This window comes from Phymastichus coffea, unplaced genomic scaffold (assembly GCF_024137745.1).
Source record: "Phymastichus coffea isolate CEN01 unplaced genomic scaffold, Cenicafe_Pcof_1.1 PCOF00036, whole genome shotgun sequence".
Lineage (NCBI taxonomy): Eukaryota > Metazoa > Arthropoda > Insecta > Hymenoptera > Eulophidae > Phymastichus > Phymastichus coffea.
The window spans coordinates 1,219,159-1,243,414 of NW_026706847.1; the positions used below are offsets into that span (position 1 = coordinate 1,219,159).

Consider the following 24,256-nt stretch of genomic DNA (forward strand, 5'->3'; position numbering starts at 1 on the left):
ATATATATATATATATATATATATATATATATATATATATATATAAAGATATAATACATATACATTTTTCATGAACATTCAACAAGAGTTACTTAAACCTACAAGTTTGTTTCTCTTTTAAATTTACAAATACAACTTTAAAGCGTATTAATAAAATGTAAAGTTAGATTTCTATTATTTGTCACGAAATGGGCTGGTTTTCACGCGTTAAAAAAGTTGCAATCATAGAAAATCTTACAATTAAAAAAGTCCTATTGACTTACGGTCAATATGAAGCGTATTTTCCATAAAGAACGTAAACAAAATGATCCCACTATCCATACAAAAAAACACTTATTAGTAGAAATTCCATCAAAATGATTATTAATCCAGCCGCATAGTCTTCAAATTATACTGCATAGGTTTGATCGCGAAGTCCAATTTCCTTATATCTTTATCAAAAACAGATAACGTTATTTGCCGTATAAAAAAGGATATTTTACCATCTACCCATCTGCACGTTTGTTTCGTTTTGCTATAAGAATTACTAGGGGACTAGAATCGTTATTTCGTATTCAAATCGTTTAGTGAGCGAAGAGAAACAGTCATCAACAGTCAATGCCTGTTATTTAGTTGCACTAATTATATTTAAGTTATTATTTTTTCATTGGTGATATTTCCATTGCTTAAATCATTCCAAACCCTTCAGTTCCTTCGCTAATGGCCAGCAGTAGCGCCTTCTCAAAGTGATCGTAACACTCATAGTCTGGCAAGCAGAGTTGATTGAAGCTAAGAACAGAGTGAATATGTAAAAAGATTTGATTAAAAAAAATTGTATGCTTAAGGCAATTTACTAACCATGTGTGTGCAGTAGGAAGATTCTCAAAAGTAGGTGCAGCAGTGATTTGGAATCTAGGACTGAGTTGCTGAAAGCCGCCAGGAGGAAGTTGTGAACAGCCAGTAGTAAATTGAAGAAGTCGTGCCATTTCCTCTTGCGTAAAATTGCTGACAGCCGTCCAGAACCAGTTAAGAACTTTAAGGAACTCGGACGAGCTACCGTTTGCTATATGATGAGCTCTAAGATCAGCTACACTGTATTCACCAGTTCCACAAAGAAGCAGCTGCCAAGATGTAATATCAGAGATGTTAGTCGTCGGATAAAGATTAATCAGTTATATCTCAATGTGGATGTCAGATGTGTACCTCAAGTTCATTTTCATCGAAAATTCCGAGAAGGTTGTCCGGAATCAGTTCATTCAATCCTCTTAAAAAGTACTCAACTTCAGCACGAATCGAACTAGCTAGTCTGTGCTGTGCTAAGGCATCTAAATATCGAAGTTTCATATCATTTGTAACACGAATTTTACTGCCGCCAGGTATTAATTCGGCGACCTGCAAAAAAAAAGCAATTATTAAAAAATACATAACACAAAGTAGATCGTTATTCGTAGCAAAAATGCAACTCACTCTAACTAATTGACCATCTTTATCGTACTCCTCCTCGACAAAGAATAACTCCATCTCCTCGACGTCATTCTCGAGGATGTATTTGACTTTGCTTAAATACAAATCAGGATCATCTTGTTCGAAATATTTGTAATGTACTCTGAGGCCGATAATTTGTGCCAAGAAAGATCTCGTGAATCTCGCACGAACGAGTTGGCGATAAGAACCTCCAAGTGCAGATTCATACAAACACTTGCCAACGATCCTTCCGGCGAATTCAAAATGCTTAAGTTTCAATTGCGAAGGCCTTTTATTATTAGGATGCACGAGAGCTTGTTGAGATTCTCCAAAGGATGCAAAGAGGCCGTTTCCCGGATCGAATAACGATGCGCATATCAGCTCGAACCATTCTCTGCGCACTCCACCCCAATCGACACCTACGATCGTATGTCAAAGCATTGTGGCAGAAGCATTTCGTAAAAAATTATTGTGCACTGCAACGCATTTACCTTGCTCGCCTTGGAATGTTATTTCGAAATTACGACACCAGTCACTAACGGAAAATCCTTTTGTCGTTTTCATCGACTGAAACATTACAAAGATATGCAAAGTGTTAGCTCATCCCCATTGACAACAATAATAAATCTTACCGATTCCAACAATTTGTCCCGTTGAATCTTCATAGTCAACTTTTCGTGATAATGTTTCTGATGATGTTTTCTGACTTCGTGATAGAAGAAGTCTTGCTTGTCAGCAAAAGTTTCGCTACCGCCGATGTTCTTTAACAGAAACAGCGTGAAAGTAGCCGCGATGATATCACGATAATGGGAAATCAATTCAATAGGAGGCTGGCATCCGTCATCGATCGTGAACGAGTCGTAACCTTCGTGCTGGTTATTAGTGCTATCAAAGTGGAACTGCAAATCGTAAATTAACCCTTAAACAGTCTGCACACAGCAGGGGCGGCATATTATCATAATATGTAATAGACATTGCGTACCTTCGTCGATGGGCAAAGTCTGAATGTAACAAGTCTCTTTGGTATAAACTTCAACAAGTATTCTTTAATAGTGAGCTGCTTGGGCGAGATAAAACAAAACACCTTCTTCGGTTTCGAAAATCTCTCGCCGTGCAAACTCAACAACTTGGCGGCATAACAAATATCAGGATCTTTCGAAGCTACGTTATTATGTACAGCTCTAGCGACTGCGCCTGTGAATTCATCGAGCAAATAGTCGGCAAAGTGGACAGGATACGGGAATGTTTGATCAGTGCATACTCACTCTCTAGCACTATGATGTCGAAGTCACCGTTGTGCAGTTGCAGCCCGTAAAGGCTGACATTAGCATGGTAACAGCCACCTTTCGGGAATGTGACTTTCAAAAGAATTCGCTGATTAGGCGCGTCGTACTCTAATTGCACGTTGCACGAGACCGGAGTACTATTGCCATTCGAAGTACCAATCTACGGTGCAATTGGAAAGTTTTAATTAAAAAGGAAGAAGGCAACGACAAAGTCAGAGCACAAGAAGCTCACCTGAGTTATATTTACATTGTAGCCTTCGACGGGCTTGTCACTGTTTCCGAAAACGCACAGATTGTCGTATTCATCTCGTGGCTCGATCGTCATCGAATGGGCGATGCTAGCTGTACAGACGACGGTCGAGCTGTGTCGGACGAAGACCGTTTTATTTGGATCAGGCGGACCTGCAAAAGCAAGCGACCAGCTCAGATGCGAACGTGCCGTCGCTCCGAAATAATTTACCCGGGAGAAAATTCTTGAGGAACGGGCTGCCGTGTACGTGGCAGGAGCCAATGAGCACGGCGATTCTGTATTGCCCGGCGTGGCGCACTGTGAACTTGACGACCGCCGTGTTGGCTGCCATTGGGTCCGTACCGCCTAGTTCTATATGAGTCGCTACTCTACGTGTGCCCTCCGTCACTTCGACGATTAGATTATCCTTGTCGCATATTGGATACGGTTGCCCATTCCTCTGATAAAACTGCAACATACACGCGCATACGCCTTTTTATCGATGCGCTCGCTCCTTCTTTAACGAGCGCTGACCCACTTTAGCTATATATTTTCCGATTGCACGCTAAAGCTGACCGACGAGAGAAAAAGTATACAAACAAATTGCATTCTTTTAATTAAGAGGGAAAAGAGAAAAAAGAAAACAAGAACGTTGAATGACAAAGTTCTTCGATTGGCTCACTCACCTTCACGTTAAAAGTCATGGTCTCGCCGACGAGCTGCGGCTCTTCCCATTCGAAGTGTACGCGACAATTGCTGGGCAAGAGGTACTTGCCAGTCACGTACTGCAGAAGCGAGTGCTTGGCCTCGGGGGCGAGGGCTGGTTGAGTCATCGCCGCGAGGGTGACCAAACCGGCCACCGATACCGACACGACCAGCATTCCACCTGCGACAACAGAGCGAAAGTCACGCTCTCTGTTCGGATATGAAACGAACGCGTGGGTTGGGTTGGGTTTCGTTCTACACCGTGATCGATCGATGCGTTACTCGTGCCTTCGGATCCATCGTTGTGGCCAGCACTAGCGAACCCAGTGGAATGCTTAGAGGCTCGCGAGACGTTTGTAAACTGAATAACGGCGAGCTTGAGCAAACAAAATCAACGCACGCCGTGAGTATTATGCACTTGACATCGCATACAAAGTAACTGCGTATTATAAAAAAAAAAAACAACAACGTGCGTGCGACTGGCCGATATAATCGTAAGATATGCGCAACGTTGCGCAAGAATAAAGATAAGGCGAGCGATAAGACGACAAGGAGGTGTTGTTTCCTGCAAATGTTGCTGCCAATCGATGATTAACCTACCCAGCTGCATCACAATGTCCGAGCTGATGGACACTCATCGCGGCCTCTCGTCGGAATAAAGTTTGGCGCGCGGGGGCGCTTGTGGCTAAATTATCGTTGACGCGCCGGGGCTTGCGAGGCAATTACAGGCGGCACTGCGAGCGATTTTTCCTCGCGTATAATTAGGTCAAGAGAGAGAGCACAACGGCCGCGCGCCCGCCGCAGTTCAATGTGAGACTCGATCCAACCTACCCCAAGTCCAGGCATCCTGATGCTGACTGTTCTTCACCACGGAGCTCCACAGATCCGCCTTCAACACGTCCAGATCCTCCTTGGAGGTGGGCAACGTTTGTCTCGCTTGGATCCAGCGCGGCAAATCTTTGCCGAGCGCTGCTCGTGCCGCATTGTCTTCCACCCAGTAGACATCTTCCAATGAGACAACTTCCATCTGCATCAATCTAGGGGGACAAAATACTTGCAATTTGCTCGCTTTCGCACGCGCAACGGACTCAAAACGAGGTTTTTTGCACTCTCGCGGTAACGAGCTTGTGCTCGATAAACTAACGGTCGAACGTGAATTCTCATCGCGTGCGAGTGCACGTTTGCCGAAAACAATGATAACTGGAAAAAATTAAAAATGCACCGCGGCATAAAATAAGTGTACTGTTCAACTGGCAAGACTGTATATCTTGCGAACAACAAGAGCTTTCGTAACTTTAATCCGGCTTTGAAGGTAAGCTTCGCCCGAGCTTAATGAAGTTTATCTGAAAAACAAGAGAAACGAGCGTGGGTTACGCAACGGACTGCCGCCTTCCACAGCAACGAACAATTCCTATATCTCCCTCGCTCGTGCGTATACGTGTAACGGCGACTTTACGCAACGCCATCGCGTCGGCAATTACAGGTTCTTTTGTTTCCGAGAGACAATGAGACGGGACACGCGCGTATACCTCTGATAATAGTTGTGCAGGCCATGATCGGCGAGCCATTGGCGTAAAACAAGTCGTTGCTGAAGAAGTCGAGCGGCCCTCTGAAGGCGCTCCTCGTCTTGTGGTGGCAATTCCGGCAACGCCTCCACCTCGCCGCAGCTCGCCAAACTCGAAATGCCTGTAAAGCAAGAAGAAGACACGCTCGGGGCAAGCTTAATATCAGCGTGATTCAACTTCGCTGCGGGCTTGTGGCGCGGCAGTCATCTCGCGAATCGAGATGCTAAATATTTTACGCCAAGGGCTGGAATTTAGCCTTATTAGGCCGAGGATTTCGGGCGGAGCGAGCGTGGATTTCTTAAATCACTCGCTCCGCATTGACGGGCGTCGCGTAATTGCGCGTTCCAGATTAGCTTTTGTGTGTTACATTTTTCAACTAAATTTCAACCGACAAGATTCATGGGCGGGACATCAAGGTATTCGACGCGCACGTCGTTAATTTTCATACCGACTCGCAGACCACTCGGGCTCGATTAATTTCTGAACACTAAATTAATTGTACTAACTCGATTAATTACGAACACTCGCTTGGGAATCAAGTCTTTCACAGCAATTAAAATATTCAGAGGATCTAGGTGAAATTAGGGAAACAATGAAAAATATACAACTGTCGCGTCTGGTTGTTCATTAAGCGATCAACGAACATTTCATTTGCATTCCATTTGATTCAGCGTAAGATAGACTCGCGTAGGTGAAAAATGCTCTCGTGGCACTATCTCGAGGCCGACCGTCGCGCCGAAATCTGCCCGGTGGCGACGCCGGTTCGCTGGACGAAAACCGATAAGATAGCGTCGTGGGTGAATATTCGTGGGCGACCACGTATGGTTTTGCCAGCGTTTTTTTTTCTGTTTCGCCGATGACGGATCGTAAATCGTCCGTCGCGCGTCAACGTACGTTGGGTATTTTTATAAAAGGCAATTTTACTTTTTTTTTTTTTTTTTTTTCAAGCGTCCCTGAAATATTCATCGAAAGGAGAGGAGGAAAAAAAGGAATGAAGCGTCTCACGGGTAACGAGGTTGCCAGCGTCGCGCGCGTCTCGACGAAACGTTTGGGTATACATTTTTATGAGTCGCGTTGTGGCTGCGAGACATAGAAAATTGACCGAATGTATGTATTTGAATTATTTTTTATTCGGCGATATTCGTCATTATTTTTTTATTTTTGATGTCACCCAAAAGTCTTCTTTTTTCCTGCACAGATCACAGTCGCTGCTCATTTAAATAATAAGAGACGTGGGGTTGTACTCGCAGCCGAGCTATTAATAATTGCATAAATGTGCGACGGCGACAAATGAAATGCACACTGTTTCGAGCGTTTATATGAAGTGTTCACTAAATCACGAAAATGTTCATTACGATGGTTGACAGAATGAAACTCACCAGAGGAATTACTACCACTAGGACGGACCGACATGCCGATGGAAGAGATTTCTTCGTTATAATAATCTTTGTCTCCGACACCATATCGACTCCCCGAAGTTTTGTCAGGCATAATTTTTGCGAAATATTCGTAACTTCGAAGATGGGACAAGTGCGCACTATGCAGTCATACTTCCAGCCGCGGTTCTTTCGTTTCACTGGCACCGGAACTGGCTGTTTTATTTCAATCGCAATACCCGTCCTGTTGAAACGGTGATAATGAGCAAAACCGTGAACGAGCGAGACTAAAAAGAACCACGCACGCGTACACGCAGAATAAAGGCAACCGAAAGGTCTGAATTGAAAATTGACCGAACGCGATGTTCGTTGGAAAACATAAAAATACAACGTTTTCAATACACGTCTGATACTGTTACCTTTCCAATCTGCACGTATGCTTTTTACCCGTTGTCATGTTCCATAAACATATACTTTTCAGTGGGCGCACGAGCGCGCAGGCGTGCACCGATTTTCCTTTTCGCGTAAAAATTCATTTCGAAAGGCACGAAGCCCTTCGAACGAGAGTGCCATTTGCCTTCGCAAGAGCGGAGGGACGGGGGTGGATCGAGTGCATTGATAAAGGCTTTCGAAAAACCGAGCGCGCTGTTTTCCGCTCCGACTTTTCGTGGAATTTCAATGCGGCAAGATAACGACGACGACGCGCGGATCGCGCTATTTTCCATAACGCGAGGCGGCGCTCTTTGTTTCCTTCGTGCGTCGAGAGCGCGACGTCGCTGCTGGGCTCGGCGCCCCGTTTAACGAACCGGTATCGCTGATACTCTCGTTAACTCCTCGTTGTGTACTTTTTTCGATTGTAGGTCGAAAGGTCTCGGAGATTACGGCGCGTATCGCAATTACTTTTCCCTCCCGTTTTTATTTTTCGCTTTAGCTTTGAAAAGCATCGAGCGCGCGTGCCAAGTGTTTCTTTCGAGACTCGGGCTGCCACGCGTAGAGAAAATGTTTGCCCTTGCGGCCGATCGCAACGCGATTTAAGAATGAGATACGATTTCTTTCGCGTACAAAAGTTGCGGCTTTCGTGCCAAGATTGCCGCTTTATTGCAATTTCATGTTGAGACCAATTACACCGCTGTATTGCCTGTTGGCGTGTGCGTGCGCGCGTGAAGGCGTGTTGTTCGAAATCGATAGCGCTGCTATGCCCACGCGCGAGGCGCTTAATTAAACGCTTCTTATTTCCTCGCTGACGATTTTCGCAGCAAATGAAACGGACGTTTCCTTTGCTTTGCGACTCGCATTGTCACTGCTCAAAAAGGGGAGAAGAAGAAGAGGAAGAAAGAAATTTGACGAGGTCGAGAAGAGAGAGAGAGAGATGAGGATGACGAATGAAAAGAAGCTGAAAGTTTGAAGAGAAAGAAAGAGCCTTGGTACAAGCCTAAGCCGCGCGGAGCAAAAGCCAAGTGGCTCAAAATGACAAACTCGCTAGCTCTGCCTTACACTCTTGACCTTTTCACAATCTCGGATTCCACGACGCAAAGTTGTACGCGCGCGCGCGTCTGCGATCATTAGTTCGCGCGTCGAACTCGCAATTCACGTAGCACGCGCGCTCTTTCAGGCCTCGTATACGTATCATCGATCCGCACGTTCGCTCGCGAGCTGCCTTCTGTCTCGCTAACCCACTTCCCTGTCTTCTCTCTCTCTCTCTCTCTCTCTCTCTCTCTCACACACGCGATTAATTATTCTTTTACCGCGGGCAATATTATCGTTCGATCTTACGATGCGTTTGCCGTCGATCGACCGGCGAAACGAGCCCGCGTGCTCCCTTTCCCCCGTCAAATCTGCAGCTCGGTTGAAGCCATTTCGACCAAACAACGCGTCGTCCACGCAAGTAAATGGGCCAAAATTAACAAAGGCTTTGCGCTGGTGCAAAACGGTTGGGGACGACAATTGCATTATCAAATGCTTCTGACGCACAAAAGACGCGCCGGGTTTGCGTATGCTTATATAATCGACACGTGCAATTAGGCGCAATGGGCGCGCAGCATCTAATTATTTTCGGATTATTGATCCGCGTACGTGTAATTAACGACGTAAAGCGCCGTCGATAAATTACACGCGAGACGCGAGTTTTCCTAACGAAAAAAAAATAAATAAATTGGCGAGTGTGTGCGTGTGCCTGTGTATGTATGGTGAGAGGGGGGGGGGGGGGGCAACAAGCAGTCAATCGTTGTAACGAGTACTTGAATGAAAAATAAGCGTATTATTTTGATGGATATCGTCGTTCGCGAGAACTGATGTCATAATTAGAAGGAGGTTTGCAAGCCCAATACGCGGTGCATGGTACAAAGGAGCTCCGCTGGCTTTAGCATTATCACTTTCGTCAATCAAACGCCCGCTGCGCACAAACTTTGGATAATAATCCTTGCGCGCGCGAAGAGATCGATTTTCGCGTATACACGCACGCGGAGAAAGCTCAAAAGTGAGGAGAGTCGTCGAGGGGGAAAAGTCCAAGGCTCAGACACACACACACACACACACGACGGATCAATCTCTCTTTCGGGTGAGTGGAACGCGGTGATGGCGCCTCCACTTCTTCTTCTACCTTTTGAAAAGAGATGATAGAACGTTTTTCGCGACGAGGATTTAAACGAGTCGGAAATTTTGGCTTAGGCAGAGCTTTGACGGGAGAGCGCTGCTGTAATTAGAAATGTAACGCGTTCGCTTGCCAATGGCATTTGCGAGATGTGCGCTTGAGCGGATATCAACTGAATGTATTGCGTCGAGCGAGTATTTCGATTCGATGTTTGATTAACAAAGGACTCTTTACATGCGAACGGCTGCATAGTAGACAATTGTTGGCTAATGCTGATCAACATCGTAATTTTTAATAAGCTCAAAACGTTCGAGCCTGCATAATCACAATTGAAATGAAAATCTATCCAGTAAATAACACGGTTTTAGCGTTATTTCACAATCGAGGAAAATGATGGAACCACTTCATCTCAGATTTGTAAATAGAATAGAGTTCTAAAGTTGCGTTAAAAAATAGCTTGCTGGAAGCTAATGTACGCTTGCAGCTCGGAATATTAGAATTCTCGAGAGTGTCCCTTCGTATCCCGGATTTATTGACATGAAAAGAGAGAGAGAGAGAGAAAAAACGGAGCGTGTAGAGTTGTTCGATTCGCACAATCGAATTGGAACGAGAAAGCGGAGAAAGATGAGTTTCGAGCAGTTTTCTCCCTCCGAACTGCAAAGTATATTTGTGGGTGACTCGTCGCGCTGCCCGTCTAGAAAGTCTTTTGCATAATTCCCTTTCGCGCGCAATATATTTCTGCGTCTGCATAAAGTCGCTCGTTAGAAAGCGACGCGTGCTAGACCACGGCACCGCACAAAACACCGTTAATCCTCGCGCTGGCTGCTTATCCTCCCTTCCTCGTGAAAAAACTTGCTCGGCGTACCTCTGCTACGAGTCGCGTCTCGATCGCGATTTCTACGGCAATCCGGAAAAAGCCGATTTGAAATTCGCGCGAAGGGTCACCACGGCACTCTCTCGCCGTGTTTTACGCGCGATCAACGTCACGGAGAACGAGAAAGTGCTCGACGGCGACTCGTCGTTCACGGGGACAAATCGATCGAATCGAAGCGGACAAAGATGTTTCTCTCCCCCTGTGTCGTCGCGATAGAATCGATTGATTTCCGGCCTTCTCTTTTTCGCGGCGTATCGAGCGCGCGCGGATCGATATTCCAGTTAAGTTCGCGCACGCACAAAGTGCATCGGGGAAAAAAGGAAAGCACAGACCTCCGGCGGCGCACAGTGCACGGATGACGTTATGGATTTTACTTGCGAGCATGCATTTACATAATTTCGTTGTTGAGAGGAGATACGATGTACGATGCCATGCGATACTTTGATGTGTTCCTGACGCGAGTCCATTTGTAACTCGATAATTGGGAGGGCGATCGTTAGCTCGCGAAAAGCGCACGCTGATGAACGCTAAAATGTGGTTATGGTTAGAGACCTTTTAGTGATATTGTTAACGATGTGTGATATTGTATTCTGCTATGCAACGCGCGTGTATTTCTGGCGCTGGAAAGTGCACAGTCAAAGCGGCAAATATGACGTTCACTGCTGATTGGAATCGAAACGACACTGTGTGTCGCGTGGACATTTCGATAAAAAAAATCGGCGTAAAGCGATCATTCGTTCGATAAATTCAATTGAAAGTTTGGACGCTTCGGCGACAGACGAATGAATAAACAAAACAAAATAAGGGGCAGTAGAGTTAACGTTTATCTTGGACTCGTTAAACGAATAGCCAAGTTAGATTTCCCGCGGAATACTATTTGGCACGAGTTTTCTCCCTCTCTGGTTCTACTTTACCGGAAGAATTTCGCAGCTACGTGCATAGATAGCCTTCGATGAGTAATATCAAACTGAAATGCTGCAACTTGGAACACAGATTGGCGATCGACAGCTAACGCTATATGCCGTTTGAAAGATACGTCGAGTTTGGCTGTCTACGGTTGACGTCAGTTCTCGGCTTTATACACTCGCCGAACGATTCGCGACCTCCGCTGTTCCAAGTCGCGAACAGGTAGTTACAAAGTTGCGCGCCTTTCGTACGATGCACATCATGCCAATCGCCGCCGACACGCGAACCTGTGCGTCATGCATCAACGGAAAATATACGTATACGCTTGTTACGTTTCTCTTTTTTTGTTTTCCATGGACTCGCTTGCGCGCCACCTCGTTGCTTGTCGTGCGTGTAAATAACTGGGTTAGGCTTTTGGTAATCACGCTTGTTTCTAGTTTCAAACCCGCGCGACGATTTGCGGACAAGTCGACACGCGACGATTTTTCATTTGGAAAAGTCGCCGGCGTACTTGTAGCGAGCTCGTTTCGTCCGAAACGAAGGAACGTACACAAGTAATTCGTCGCGCGCGCGTGAATAACCACAGGGCGATGCTCGATCAGCCAGGCACAAGGCCTCCGATGAAATTTGTCGGTCGCCCCTCTCGCTATAGCCGTCGTTGGTCGAGCGAAGAAGGCGCCTATTCCCCGCCTCATCTCGGCCGAGTTCGTCCGTTCTTTTGGCAATCGATCGCAAGAAAATAACACGCCCGACGCTCATTTTGTTCCTCGCGCTTCCCCGTGCGACAGTAAAATCCCCTTGTCGGTCGACCGACTCCAGGGCACGCGACGGCTATACGACGCGATCGTTTGTCGCTAGCCGCCCGTGTTGGCGCGTCTCGCGCAGCTGAATACGCTCGTGTGCACCAGCCGAAATGTAAACATGCATGGGGGCTTGCTGCCTTTGCTATTGTTCCGCGCTTTTGCCTGCTAAATATCAACGAAGCTTTTTCGATGGGAATTCGATTAGAGTAACGAGGCAATGAACTTTGCGTCTCGTTAAAGCAATTCGCGAAATATAGTGAAGCAGCAGCGAAACGACGAATAAATCGAGTTTGGTAGATTCGCTCGATCACAAAAGTAAATGGCACTGAGTAAAGTAAACCATCAATGTTAACTTAATCATTCGCTTACAGATTGGAAACGTCTCTAAATTTAAGTGAACCAACCGAGATGGAGAGAGGGGTTCTTAAAACTTCACGATTACCAGACGGATCAGAGTGATTAATTTTCAATCGCACCGAACGTACAATCTATCGATTTCAAAGATAACTCAACACTCGAAGTGGACTGATGACTCATTCGGCGGGCAAAACTAATTGGTATTCATTGGAAGTGCGCCGACAAGGACGACAGGAAGAAAAGAAGAAAAAAAAGGGCGCGCGAAAGTGATTGCCGAGGACGGGAGCAGAAAAACATAAAACAAGCAACGGCGACGCGACGATTCGCGCTGCTCAGCGCCGTCGCCGCAGCGCGCGCACGGTCTCGCAAGCGTTCACGGTTCTACTCGTTACCCCAGTTGTCGTGCTACGGAAAAGATGCGGCCGTCGATTGTCCTCACGACACCATGTCTGGCGGGTCACTGTGTACTCGCGTCGAGAGCGAGCGCGGGATGATCCGGTCGCGTTGAGCCACGACGCTCGACTGTATGGCACGCGAGTAAGAGTCGGTCGAGAGCTTGCGCCCGCGCCAAACGTGCCCTCCCCACCACGTCCACCTTCGCAAGAGAGAGAGAGAGAGAGAGAGACCAACCCCCCGTCGCAAACTAGGTGCAAGCCGAACACACCAAACTGCGGAATGCCAGCGTAGCGTCGGAGATTACGCTGGAGCTGTGTGCTTTTCTTACGGCAGTTTTGCACCCCTCCCCCCTCCGCTGCTCCTACCGTCCGTGTATTCATCGTGGGCAAAAAGTGCGTTACGACGCGCGGATTTTGCAACTAAATTCCCCGCTTTATTCGTTTGGCGAGATTGACATTCTTCGGCGATGAGAATTCACGCCGACACCTGCGAATTTAGATCCTGATGGGACATTTTCTTTTCGACGAGAGACGCGCTTTTTGCTCGCGAACGTACGCCGTTAACACTACAATGCACAATAACAGCGAATCTCATTCGATGACTCGATGCCCTGAGGCATTTGGGCTGTCGTACTTTCAACCACTTTTGGATCTTATTTTGGCTAGTTTAGGATGAAATTGCGATATCTGACCGACGAGGATGACCTTTCACGCTATACGTGAAACTTCGGATACTTATGCAGCAAGGATTTTTGTCGCGCTCGATCGTCCATGAAAACGAAAATTTCGTGTCGATTGCGCTTCCACGAGCCAAAACAACGAAACATTCGCAGCTGTAGCGAAACAGCGAATGCGATTGTAAAAAAAAGAATAGAAAAAGAGAGAAGTTTTGCCGAACTTTTGTTCTGTTTATTGGCGGAAAGGATACGCGAGCGAGTGTCCCTCTACTATTCTGGCGCTCGTTCTTCCTGCATTAATCGATCTTTCATGCGGCTGCAGCAAAGTTAGCCGGAAGCGGCCAGCAGCGCCAATGTTCACCGCGCGAATTGTTTGCCTTTCTGCGAGTGATTAGGCTTTATATCTTGCTTTCTTTCTCCCTTCCGCGACGTTGATTTTTTTTTGTTTCTTTTATAGGGTCGCGCAGCGCGCTTTTATGAAGACGCATCTCGTCCGGTGCGATACACTCTGATTTTACCACACGACACGCGAGTACTGTAACTCCTTATATTATCCTCTGCAAATGCACTCTCTCTCTCTCTCTCTCTCTCTCTCTCTCTTCCGCTCTTCCTCTTATTGTCGTTTGGAGAATTTCTGGCCATGCCAGCGTAGAGATATTGAAGGTAATTCGTTTTCTTACAAACTCTTTCTTGCCCGAATATGAGAATACTTTAGAGTTTTTGTTACACTTTAGAGCTTAAAAAAATTTCTTATCCTGACATTTGCAAGTCAAATTATTTTCGTGCGCGTGGTACTTTCAACTTTTTTCCTCTCTACTTTTCATTGTTACTGTCGCTTGAATAAAAAAAAAAAAGAAAAAAACGACTAGACCGGGGAAAAGTTACTGCGCGACCGGATGAAAAATAATCCGCATAATTCACGCGAAAGTAAAAAATAAAACTCGCAATCACAGCATCTTATCAGAGATTCTTTTCATAAAGCTCTGTTCGCACAGACAGCAGCGCAAAATACAAACGAAGCGACGAGCTTTGCATTGCGCGCCGACGGTGTTTCCTCTTTTGTTTTGCCGCCGAGACGAGAGTTCGTAGAACTTGCGCAATTAGCAAAAACCAATTTTCCGCCGTTATGCGGGAGCAGTCAACGCCAATCTCAACTCGATTCTCCCAAACTTCTTCTCGCCGCTGCGCGCGTTGTGCGCGGAAAGCGAACGGGAACTCGAATCGTGCGAGCGCGAGATTCGAGAAAGAATGAAAAATCGCGCGCGTTATTCACGCGCGTCGATAGAAATCAACTCGCCCGTCCATTTGAGTCGACGCTTAATTGGCGCTCATTACTGATATTTGCCAGGACGGCGAGCTTGCGACGGCCGTTCTCTCTCTCTCTCTCTCTCTCTCTCTTGTAGCGAATCGGAAGTGCGCTCGGACACATTTACAAATGTCTGCGACGCTCGTCTTTTTACGCGGCGCTCCGTGGATTTTAATTTGGACGCGCTCTGCGAGCTATGACCTGGTTCCTCGCGACGAGAGAGAGAGAGAGGGCACGCTCGACACTGTCTCTACCCCTGTGTTACGCCGGGAAATTATTCGTTCGAATTGTTTCTTTTCCAATGGCATCGTGCACCTCCCTTGTACTCTCTTCCGACTCGACGATCACTCTTACTCCGCTACAGACATACGCTTCATACACGTTTTTAACCTTTTCCAGCTACGAGCTATTCGTTTTTTTTTTTCATTTATTTCCGGGCGCGTTTATTTTACTAGTGGAAAGCCTACGTGATTTTTTTTCTTTGGTTTGCTATTCTTCTATATATACCGATGTGAAATTCTCGTCTATTGTATTTTCGTCGGACAAATAAAATGGAGTTTACCGTGTGTCGCGCTTGCGGACGCTTTTCTTTAAAATTCAGGTTAATACGTCCAATTGTTAGTTTTGCCCTTTTTTCATTCATCTCATTCGCGAATCGAATTCTTTTGATATATTCTTGCCGCCTTTGGTTGAACGTTAGTATAAAAGTTTGAAACATTTGAAATACTCGAAGCTTGGCTGTTGGTAAAAAAAGAAGTATTAGAATAGCTCTCGAACTATATTTGCCGATAGCATCCCGAGTGGATCAATTCCCATTTTTGGTATCGCATAAAATATAATGGAGGCTTTGAAGCTATCCTCTTATGCGAATTGAAATCCTGCTACGCGAAATGATAAATAAAATGCAAATTTTGCATGCCACACAAAAGTTGAATTTAAAGAAAAGTACTTGAAAATCTCTGATCCCTGCCATATTTCCGAAAAGAATAAGTATTCATTTGTCCATATTACTTCAAATTGAACGTTGTAGCAATAATGTAAGATAAGATAAATTCCTCGTGGCAATAACACAAGAAAGTTTAATACGCGTGTCAAAAAAATAGGTCGGTATAGCTATACATGTACAAATCCAGCAATATAGCACACACAAGGCTGTGCAAATATATACATATTGGGCGCATAACGACAGTCAGGAATATGTATCGAGCGCGCGATTGTGAAAGGCCGAACGAGCGAGCGAACGAGGTGCATTCATTATTTAATCTCGAGGGAGCAGCCGCACCATTACACGCTGTGCGGGCCTATTGCAGTCTCTGTATGCGGCGCTCGATCACTGCCATTGTTGTGCATCGTCTACGTGTACCTCACCTGAATTGCAAATATCTCTTTTACTCTTGTCTGGCTGGCTTGAATTTTTTTTCGGAAAACGTTTCGCGGTTCGACCTGCCGTTTAAAGTGGCAAGACGCGAGTGTCTGCATTGAAGCGGGCAAAAAAAACAAAGAGAAACGATAAAAGAAAGAAAACATACCGCAGAAGCAGATTGGCACGCAATCCTCGAAGGTACACATACACTAACTGACCCCAAAGTAGAGCCTTGCAATGTAGGATAGACCCTGCCCCTCTTGCGCACGAATGCCTCATTCGCTACGTTAACCAGGGGAAAGACAGAGAGGGCCATGCGTCTAGTTGTCCTTCCGATCCATTGCAACTGTCTTATCGGCCAATTTCAACGCAAACACCCGGAATCGCGCGCGGTCAGCTTGAGTTTGCCTAATTAGCTCACGTGCCTCGAATCTCACTGCTCATGATATTGTCAAATATGGTGTGCTTTGATTTATTGAGCGCGAGACTTGGGTAAACGCTTGGGTAGAAAAAAGTACGATTCTACCGGTGATTTCGTCGACGTATCTTTTATCTATTATTTTTAACAGCGTCGAAAGATGCTTCTAAATAACAACGAGGGCGAGAATAAAGGACAAAGCCACGATCTGCAAAAACGAACGAACACAAGTTTAGTTTATATACCATGGCTTTCAATAGATATCGTTCAACAAAATCTTATGCTTCGTTTCCTTTTTTAAAAAATATTTCTACATCAAATGTCCGCTAAGTGTGCTTTGTCATTTTTAATTCTGATAAATATTAAAACTACAATTTTTTTTATTGATTATTAATCCGAGAATTACACGAAATCATATACACCACACAACCTTTTGCCACATTTCGATTTTTGTCGTAGAATTTTCGACAAAATCAGTTTCAAATAAATATTGATTAATATTTTTCTGAAAAAAAATTATCAAACAGAGATTTAATTTAATTGTATCGTACGGCTCTAAAGTTTTTCATTTCTTAAACTTGAAACTATACCTACTACTTGCTAAAAGTAGTGATCGCGCCATCTAAGGACTTTCAGATACACTATCTTCTTTGGTATTCATCCATGTAGACAATGCAATTATGTAGTGTCGTAATCTAATAATATGGATGTAGCCTCGAAATAAAAGTATTCAAGTTGGAAGTTTTAATCAAATTATGTGCGAAAGAATGCAAAAGTTTTATTCTTATTAATCCGATGTTAAAAATAATCACCTTATGAATTAATGACTGTTTAAATTTATCAATGACTTATTAATTTTGTTATTGCAACCATGAAAAATATAAAATTGCGTATAATTTTAGTAATTTAACATTGTAAGGTTCCAATAATAGATAATCAGACTTTGGTTTCTATTCTTGAGTATGTGTCACATATATTACAGTTGTAAACCTTTGAATATCATAAATAACATTTGTTTCAGATTCAAATTTTAACAATGGTACGCAACTATATAAGAAAGTCAAATCGACAGCAATGGGGCAAAAATCATATGATGCAAGCTATCTCTGCAATAACTAAAGGTGGTCTGTCATTTAATATGGCAGCTGTCAGATTTTCTGTACCAAAATCAACTCTTATACGATACTATCATAGAGCCAAAAATAGTAATATTAATCTTGAAGAACAAAATTTCAAGTTGGGATCGTTCAAGACTACATTTACAGGAGAACAAGAAAAGAAATTAAAGCAATATATCAAAGATTTTAATTTATCTTTACGTGAATTAAGTCCATTGGAACTTCGTAGAATAGCATTTAAGTATGCAGAAATAAATGGTATTTCTCATAATTTCAACAAAAAAACAAAATTAGCTGGCTATGATTGGTACAAAAATTTTATAAGAAGGAATGAAATTGAAGAAAAAAGTAAAAGTGAACCATCTATCTACATTTCAAGCAAATTGAATGTTGATTACAATATTGATACATTTTTTCCTGTATTGAATAATTTACAACAGCTTTATAAATTTCCTCCAAATAGAATTTATAGCGTTCATGATAGAGGAGTCATTTCTATTCCAAATTTAAGTTCTAAAATATTTAGTGCAGTGGACAAAACAATGTCAACCTTTAATTTTCTTACTGTAATCACTTGTTCTAATGCCAATGGAAATTTTATACCTCCATTATTAATATATCCTTCAAAAGAAGACAATCCAGATTTTGCAAAAGGATGTCCAACTGGGACCAAAATCATCTGTCAACCATCTGGATGCATACAAGAGAATACATTTTTGCCTACATGGTTCTATCATTTTGTAAATTATGTACAACCAATTAAAGAGTATCCTGTCCTCTTACTTTTGAATGAACAAGGATTATGTATGAAAAATATACAACTAATTGAAGAAGCTAAAATGCATAACATACACATTTTAAATATTCCAGTTACGTTATCTGATAGATGCTACCCATTGGAAAAACATTTCATGACAGAACTAAAAAAATACTACTGTGAAGAACAAGATAAATGGACTAAAGAAAATAAAGGACGAGTGATTGACTTAGAATGCGTTGGGACAATTTTTAGTATAGCATACACAAAAGCAATTGTACCAAATAATGTAATAAATGGATTCAAAGAGAGTGGAATATACCCATTGAATCAGTCTGTTTTGACAGGCAAAGACAACACTTGCATAGCTGCCCAATTAATTGAGAAATCAACTAGTATTTCTATTTTTACAGAAAGTAATAATAGTGAAAGTTCTTTGAATAAACAAATTGAAAACTGTAGAACTTCAATAGAAGCTACTGGTGACATAGTTAACTCATTTAATGACACCAAAGATACTAAGTATTTCTTGTTGGATAATTTTAATGAAAATCATGAAGAAAGTAATTCCAAAATAGAAATAGTGCAAGAAGATGGTGGTTTTGAAACAATTTATCAAGAAGAAATATTTGAATATTGTGATTGAATTATAAAAGAAAAGTTTCTTGAATGAAATAGTACCTGCTTGAAATGAAATGAATGCTTTGCCTAAAAATATTCTGTTGTTACATGAAAAATTGAGTTACATGAAAAGTTGTTACATGACAAAATAGTCTTTTGTTACATGAAAAATTTGTTTAAAAAATTTATTAAAAATTTGTTTATTAGCAGTGTTTTCCAATTTTATGCTAAATAATTAACACATAAATATTGATTATATATTTATGTATAGATTATTTATTAGACTGAATAAAAAGAATATGTAATATTGACTACTACCATTTAAAGTTCTACTTATTATAATGATTTTGAAAACTTAAATATTCTTGAATTGTCAAATGAATATGCTATTTTTTCAAACAGTAAAATTGTAATTTAAGTTATCATTTATGTAGTTTATGTGAATGAATTGAAATCTACTATTTTAAAAATATTTGATTAACTGGAATTGTATTCAGATTGGAAAGTGATTGACTCTAGTTTTTTAAAAGTTATATATTTAGAAGTAATGCTTATGAGTATTAATACTCATCACTATTATTATTTACATTTACTTACACTTTATTATTATATTCGATAAAATCTGTAGTATTTTTAACGTACCAGTGATAATTTTAAAGAGTTATATATACAATAATATATATTTACTAAAGTGATGTATTTAAAATTGTAAATTTATATAGATAAATAAATATAATTTATGTAAATAGTTCTTGTTCATTTCAGGGAAGTTGCTTAAAAATTAATTTAGTTATAATGGTAGAATAAAAGTTGAAATAATCAGTGAGTACGGTAGTAGGTATTTGGATGGAGGCCAGCTCATGAATCTTTCTGTCAGATTATTAGACTTTAATTGTAACTCGAGTTAGTAATGAAAGTATAATACATTTCAATTATCTATGTTACTAGTATACTGTTCCATATTTTTCTTAAAATTACTTCAATTTTATTTATTTACTCAAATTAAAAAAAAATTAGAAAGTATAATGAAGGTAAAAATTTTGTGACTTAAATATATAAAATTAATATTTCAAGCAAAGTATGGTTTTTAGGGATAGCTACTTAGTTATAAAATATTTTGCATACCTTTTTGTTTAAATAGTGGTCGATAGTCTTTGAGGCCTATTTCAGACAACCATTTGTCTGCTTCCGTAAGGTCTTCATTACTTCCATTACCTGACACCAGTATAACCAGTTTACTAAATGACAGCACCATTGAGAGAGCCAAAAAGGCTCCTGATAGCATTGTTGACCATCTGAACATTTTGTCATCTAAATAAAAGATAAAAATAACTTGAAACACTTTATGTTAATGTCAATATTGATATTATCAACACTATATGAAAATATATAAAAAATTTAAAAAGTGATTTGATTCAAGCAATGTCCTTTGAGAATTCAGCTAATGGAATATTAATTAGTCTATTATATAGTACAGTAAAAATATTATCATATTGTTTAAACTAAAATTTTCAAAATTATATTTGGATCTCAATACAAAGTTAAGAATATTTTTAACTTTAAATATTCATGCCACTGTCAGAGTCAATTGACATTACTTCAGCAATGACTCAACAATTAATTTCTGACAAGAATGCTAATCATTGTTGATATTTTTATTCAAAAACAAACAAAATTCACGACACTGTAGAAAGATGTACTTTACTATGAATTTTCTTCTTGAAACTACTGAAATAAATTAATGTAATTACATGAAACGCCAATAAAAATATGTAATAAACTGTCATTGCATGATACTTAAATTATCATAATATTATTGAAGGTATACTGTCGTCTAGCCAAGTAAGGTGACGAAAAAAAAACACCTGATAAATGCATGACGTCAAGATATAGGTTAAGTTAAATGTTATTTCAATCCGTACATAAGTTAAATGGCAAAAAATAAAGCGAGAGCTTAAAAAGCTGACAGCACAAAAAAGGAGAGTAAAATCGAAAGACACTTAACCACATTTTTGGCCACTAAGATGTCAGTCAGTTGTTACGTGGAAAATTCGCGTGTTTTTAAGAGATGTAGTCTCCTTAGCTTCCGCCTTGTCTCTCATTTTCAAGGATATTTTTATTTACATCTCACGAGTGGAGCGAAAGAGGCACGTTTGAGTAGTAGACACGTTTTAAGCTCCAATATGAACTGCGTGTAAAAAAGCAGGTCAGTCTACCGGCCAAGTCAAGGGAAAAGTGCCACGCGACTGGTGAGAGCCCGCAGAGCTACATTTTTAATGTTTTTCGATGACACATGATATTTACGAGGAGGAGGCGAGCGTGTCGCGCACACGCGCACGCACACATAGACACAGCTAACAGTACTTGCAAAAAGCGATGCGCAGTGCATCTTCGACGCGCGTCGGCTGCTGTTGAAGTGCTGTACTGCGCTTGCGCTGCTGAACTTTTTGAACGGATTCGAAGCGCGCCAAATAGCTCTCGCGCTACGGGTCGATACAATGCTAATTTCACACTACTTCCTCGACGTGATTTTCGTAATTGAATAATCTGATCACGCTTCAGATATACTGATAGTCTCATTTGACTTATGTTTGGCAATCACGTGTGTTTATACTCGATTTTATAGATGTTAATGACCAATGCAATGCGAAGGCTTATTCAACGGAAATATAACTTGTGATTTAGTGTCTTTGTTGATTTAGTACACATAGAGCAAGTTCAGTTGTTTGAAAAAATATTTAATACTACAAAAGGTCAATTGATGGATGCCATAGTTACTCCATATACGACAAAACTATTGACAGGTGTATATTATATTAATCGCGCAATAGAGTTTGGTTAATATATTTTTTAATATGTTGAATTAATGCATAAACAAATTGCTTAAATAATCCTATGTGATAATGATTCAATTCCATTTCAATACCTAATGTTCTGATAGGCGAGTCGAAATAAAAAATAGCTTTTGATAATAGTTAACTAGTTTTTGACTAGTAGATGATGCCTCAGGTAATCATCTCAGGTAATTGTTATAACTACAATTTTTCCATAACATACGACACAGATATTTGTGGACTTTTTTGACTTGCATTATCACTTTTTTTTATTTTCACTTATATGGTTAGATTCCTTTCAAAATAATAATTTGAAGTTGAATTCGGTTATGCATTCTAATGAATTGATAACGTAAATCCAATCGAATTTACGAACGATGATCGCTTCACTGATAGTACTCGCACAATTAATCACAAACATTGTTATTTATTCCCGCACAACGAATTCGTCATTCGGGGCAACGTCGAGTAGGAACGAGTGTAACTTATCGACGCGGAGAAAAGTACGAGAGATGTATACAACTAGTAACAGATTTGCTCAACAAGCCAACAGAACAAGCGTCACTTTATACAAGTGCGGCGCTCTCGTGCGCTGGCGTAAATAAAAAAAAATATGAAAGAAATTCCTCCTTGGCTTGTCGCCGAGAAGAAAAGAAAAGAGGAAGAGAAGAGTTACGGGCAAATGAACGTCAATTTTCGTGGCTCTGATACAGCGAAGCGAAAACAAAAAAGAAAGCGAGAAAGGTTTAAAGCACGTGATACCGTTATAGGAAAGAATATCGCTCACCGATACGCAATATGCAAGCCCGGTAAATTAGTTTGACACGCTGAATAATGAAGATTGGCTGTGTCGCATGACGTTGAATACCTCGTATGTATCGGTTCCCTTGAGCCATTGGCTATGACAGAAAAATAAGGACACAGGATCGCGATCGAGAGAAAGGAGAAAGGTTTAAAGAGACAAAGAGAGAGCGGCTTTGAAAAAAATCGGAGAACGGAGAGGTGCAAATTAGCATCAATTAATTTCTTTTGCGAGAGAAAAGGAAAACAATTCAACTAACGCCGGTTTAGAAAGAGCTCTGATCGAAGAATCAGAAGCGCTTATTGTAACTTCTAGAATATTCGAAGTAAAAATCACGCAGATGTGAGAAAATGGAAGAACCAAGTGATTTGCCCGTCAATTACCAAGTTTGCCAAGAAATTTTCGTTCGTAAGCTCATTAGCTGAGATATATAACCTGTTTGCGCAACCATTACAAACAACTATTTGAAACAGTTCCACAGTGAAATATCTGCAATCTTTATATATAAGTACAAAGGAGGCTATGCTAATGATCCCACAACATACATACGTATTGGCGTCTCACTCGCAGTTCGACTTAGTATAAAAATGCGAAATGCGCGCGACCGAGATTTCAATCGCTCTTTCGTACATGCATACATGCAAATTTGAGATAGCGTGCACCGATGCCCATAATCATATATATGTGCAGTAGCGAAAATCCAATTCGGAAACCCAGTCGCCGAGATTTTCTGCGGCGATTCGTGCCATTGGCAAGCAATGTCCATTTCAAAAGCGTACGCATTGCACACGGATTTATATCCTGGCAGATAAGCTCGTTATTTTCGGAAGTCGAATTCACTGGCGTCGATTGATATTAGCACGAGAGACTCGTGGCGCTGAGAATCCGAATGGGCAAAAGAAAAAGTCGCACGGCAGATGCAATAAAATAGCTTTATCGACGTGGCAATGCGGCGGTACGCGCGCTATCCCTATACATCCAAGAGAAATTGCCAGAAGAAAGGGGAGAGACAAAAGTTTTAGCGCGGCTGCTCGCACGCGCAGTAGGTAATTATGTCGGCCGGAGAGATTGAGAGAACAAACGCTGCGGGACACGATTGACACATAATGTCTACTCCGAACGAGTGTAAGAGGAAGGGGTATGGGGCATGTTTTCTAATACGCGTTTTCTCTTCGCCTATTGGCACTTGACGAATCGCCCCTTTACGCGCGTAACAAGGAAAACCAGCACGAGTCGAGTGCGTACTGCCAGCACAAAGCAGGAATTCATCGTGCGCGTATGCAAATAACTTCGATAGGCTATAACGCGATGGATATATAATTTCGTGGAAACGTCAGCTCTGCAATTTGCTAGGAATGCCAAGAGACTCTCGGCGTTTCTCGAGGTGTCAATCAAATTAAGAGCGACTTTCCTCCATACCACGTTGCAATTGAAAATTGCCTTCGATTAGACTTTCATTGGATGTTTACACATAGCTACGCCGCGGGAACTTCTCTCTATATATAAATGGCGTGCACGCCGTACGACTATTACCGGCTATTGCTTTACTTCTTGCAATCGTATACTCGAATCAATAAACAAAGCTACTTGGACAAAATTATTAATATTGTTGAATTAGGCGGCAAAGTAACGGTAGAAGTACCATTTCCTGAAACGTTAATCGTAAAAGAGTTTCGATAAAAGTTCGATAAAAAAAAAAAAATATGCCATTTTTTCGAAGAATCTGTAGAAGTAGCACGCGTTTATCAACAAAAAGAAAGTGTAACCCAATAACGGCGTGCGCGCAATAACGAAATCGTTGAAAAAAAAAAAAAACTCGTAAAAATCGGTC

The 24,256-nt window shown here is 41.7% G+C and overlaps 2 protein-coding genes across 3 annotated transcripts; one reads left to right on the forward strand and one right to left on the reverse strand.

Annotated features, from left to right (window-relative positions):
* Window positions 1-69: 69 nt before the first annotated feature.
* On the reverse strand, window positions 70-21,048 carry LOC131663490 (apoptosis-resistant E3 ubiquitin protein ligase 1). 2 transcript variants are annotated; one of them, XM_058933936.1, is made up of 15 exons: window positions 20,795-21,048; window positions 19,915-20,100; window positions 5,193-5,349; window positions 4,495-4,700; window positions 3,645-3,844; window positions 3,190-3,427; window positions 2,962-3,131; window positions 2,709-2,889; window positions 2,426-2,637; window positions 2,076-2,342; window positions 1,935-2,010; window positions 1,447-1,862; window positions 1,183-1,371; window positions 838-1,100; window positions 70-768 (listed from the first exon to the last, which is right to left on the reverse strand). In XM_058933936.1, the coding sequence occupies exons 2-15, from the start codon at window positions 20,090-20,092 to the stop codon at window positions 666-668; spliced, it is 2,856 nt and encodes a 951-aa protein (XP_058789919.1). In that variant the 5' UTR covers window positions 20,093-20,100; window positions 20,795-21,048; the 3' UTR covers window positions 70-665. The 2 variants fall into 2 exon arrangements, with proteins under 2 accessions (XP_058789919.1, XP_058789920.1); XM_058933937.1 differs by lacking the exons at window positions 19,915-20,100; window positions 20,795-21,048 and adding exons at window positions 6,608-6,848; window positions 12,527-12,643.
* On the forward strand, window positions 17,009-19,228 carry LOC131663491 (uncharacterized). Its single transcript, XM_058933938.1, has 2 exons — window positions 17,009-17,253; window positions 17,315-19,228. The coding sequence occupies exon 2, from the start codon at window positions 17,330-17,332 to the stop codon at window positions 18,812-18,814; it is 1,485 nt and encodes a 494-aa protein (XP_058789921.1). The 5' UTR covers window positions 17,009-17,253; window positions 17,315-17,329; the 3' UTR covers window positions 18,815-19,228.
* Window positions 21,049-24,256: the final 3,208 nt, after the last annotated feature.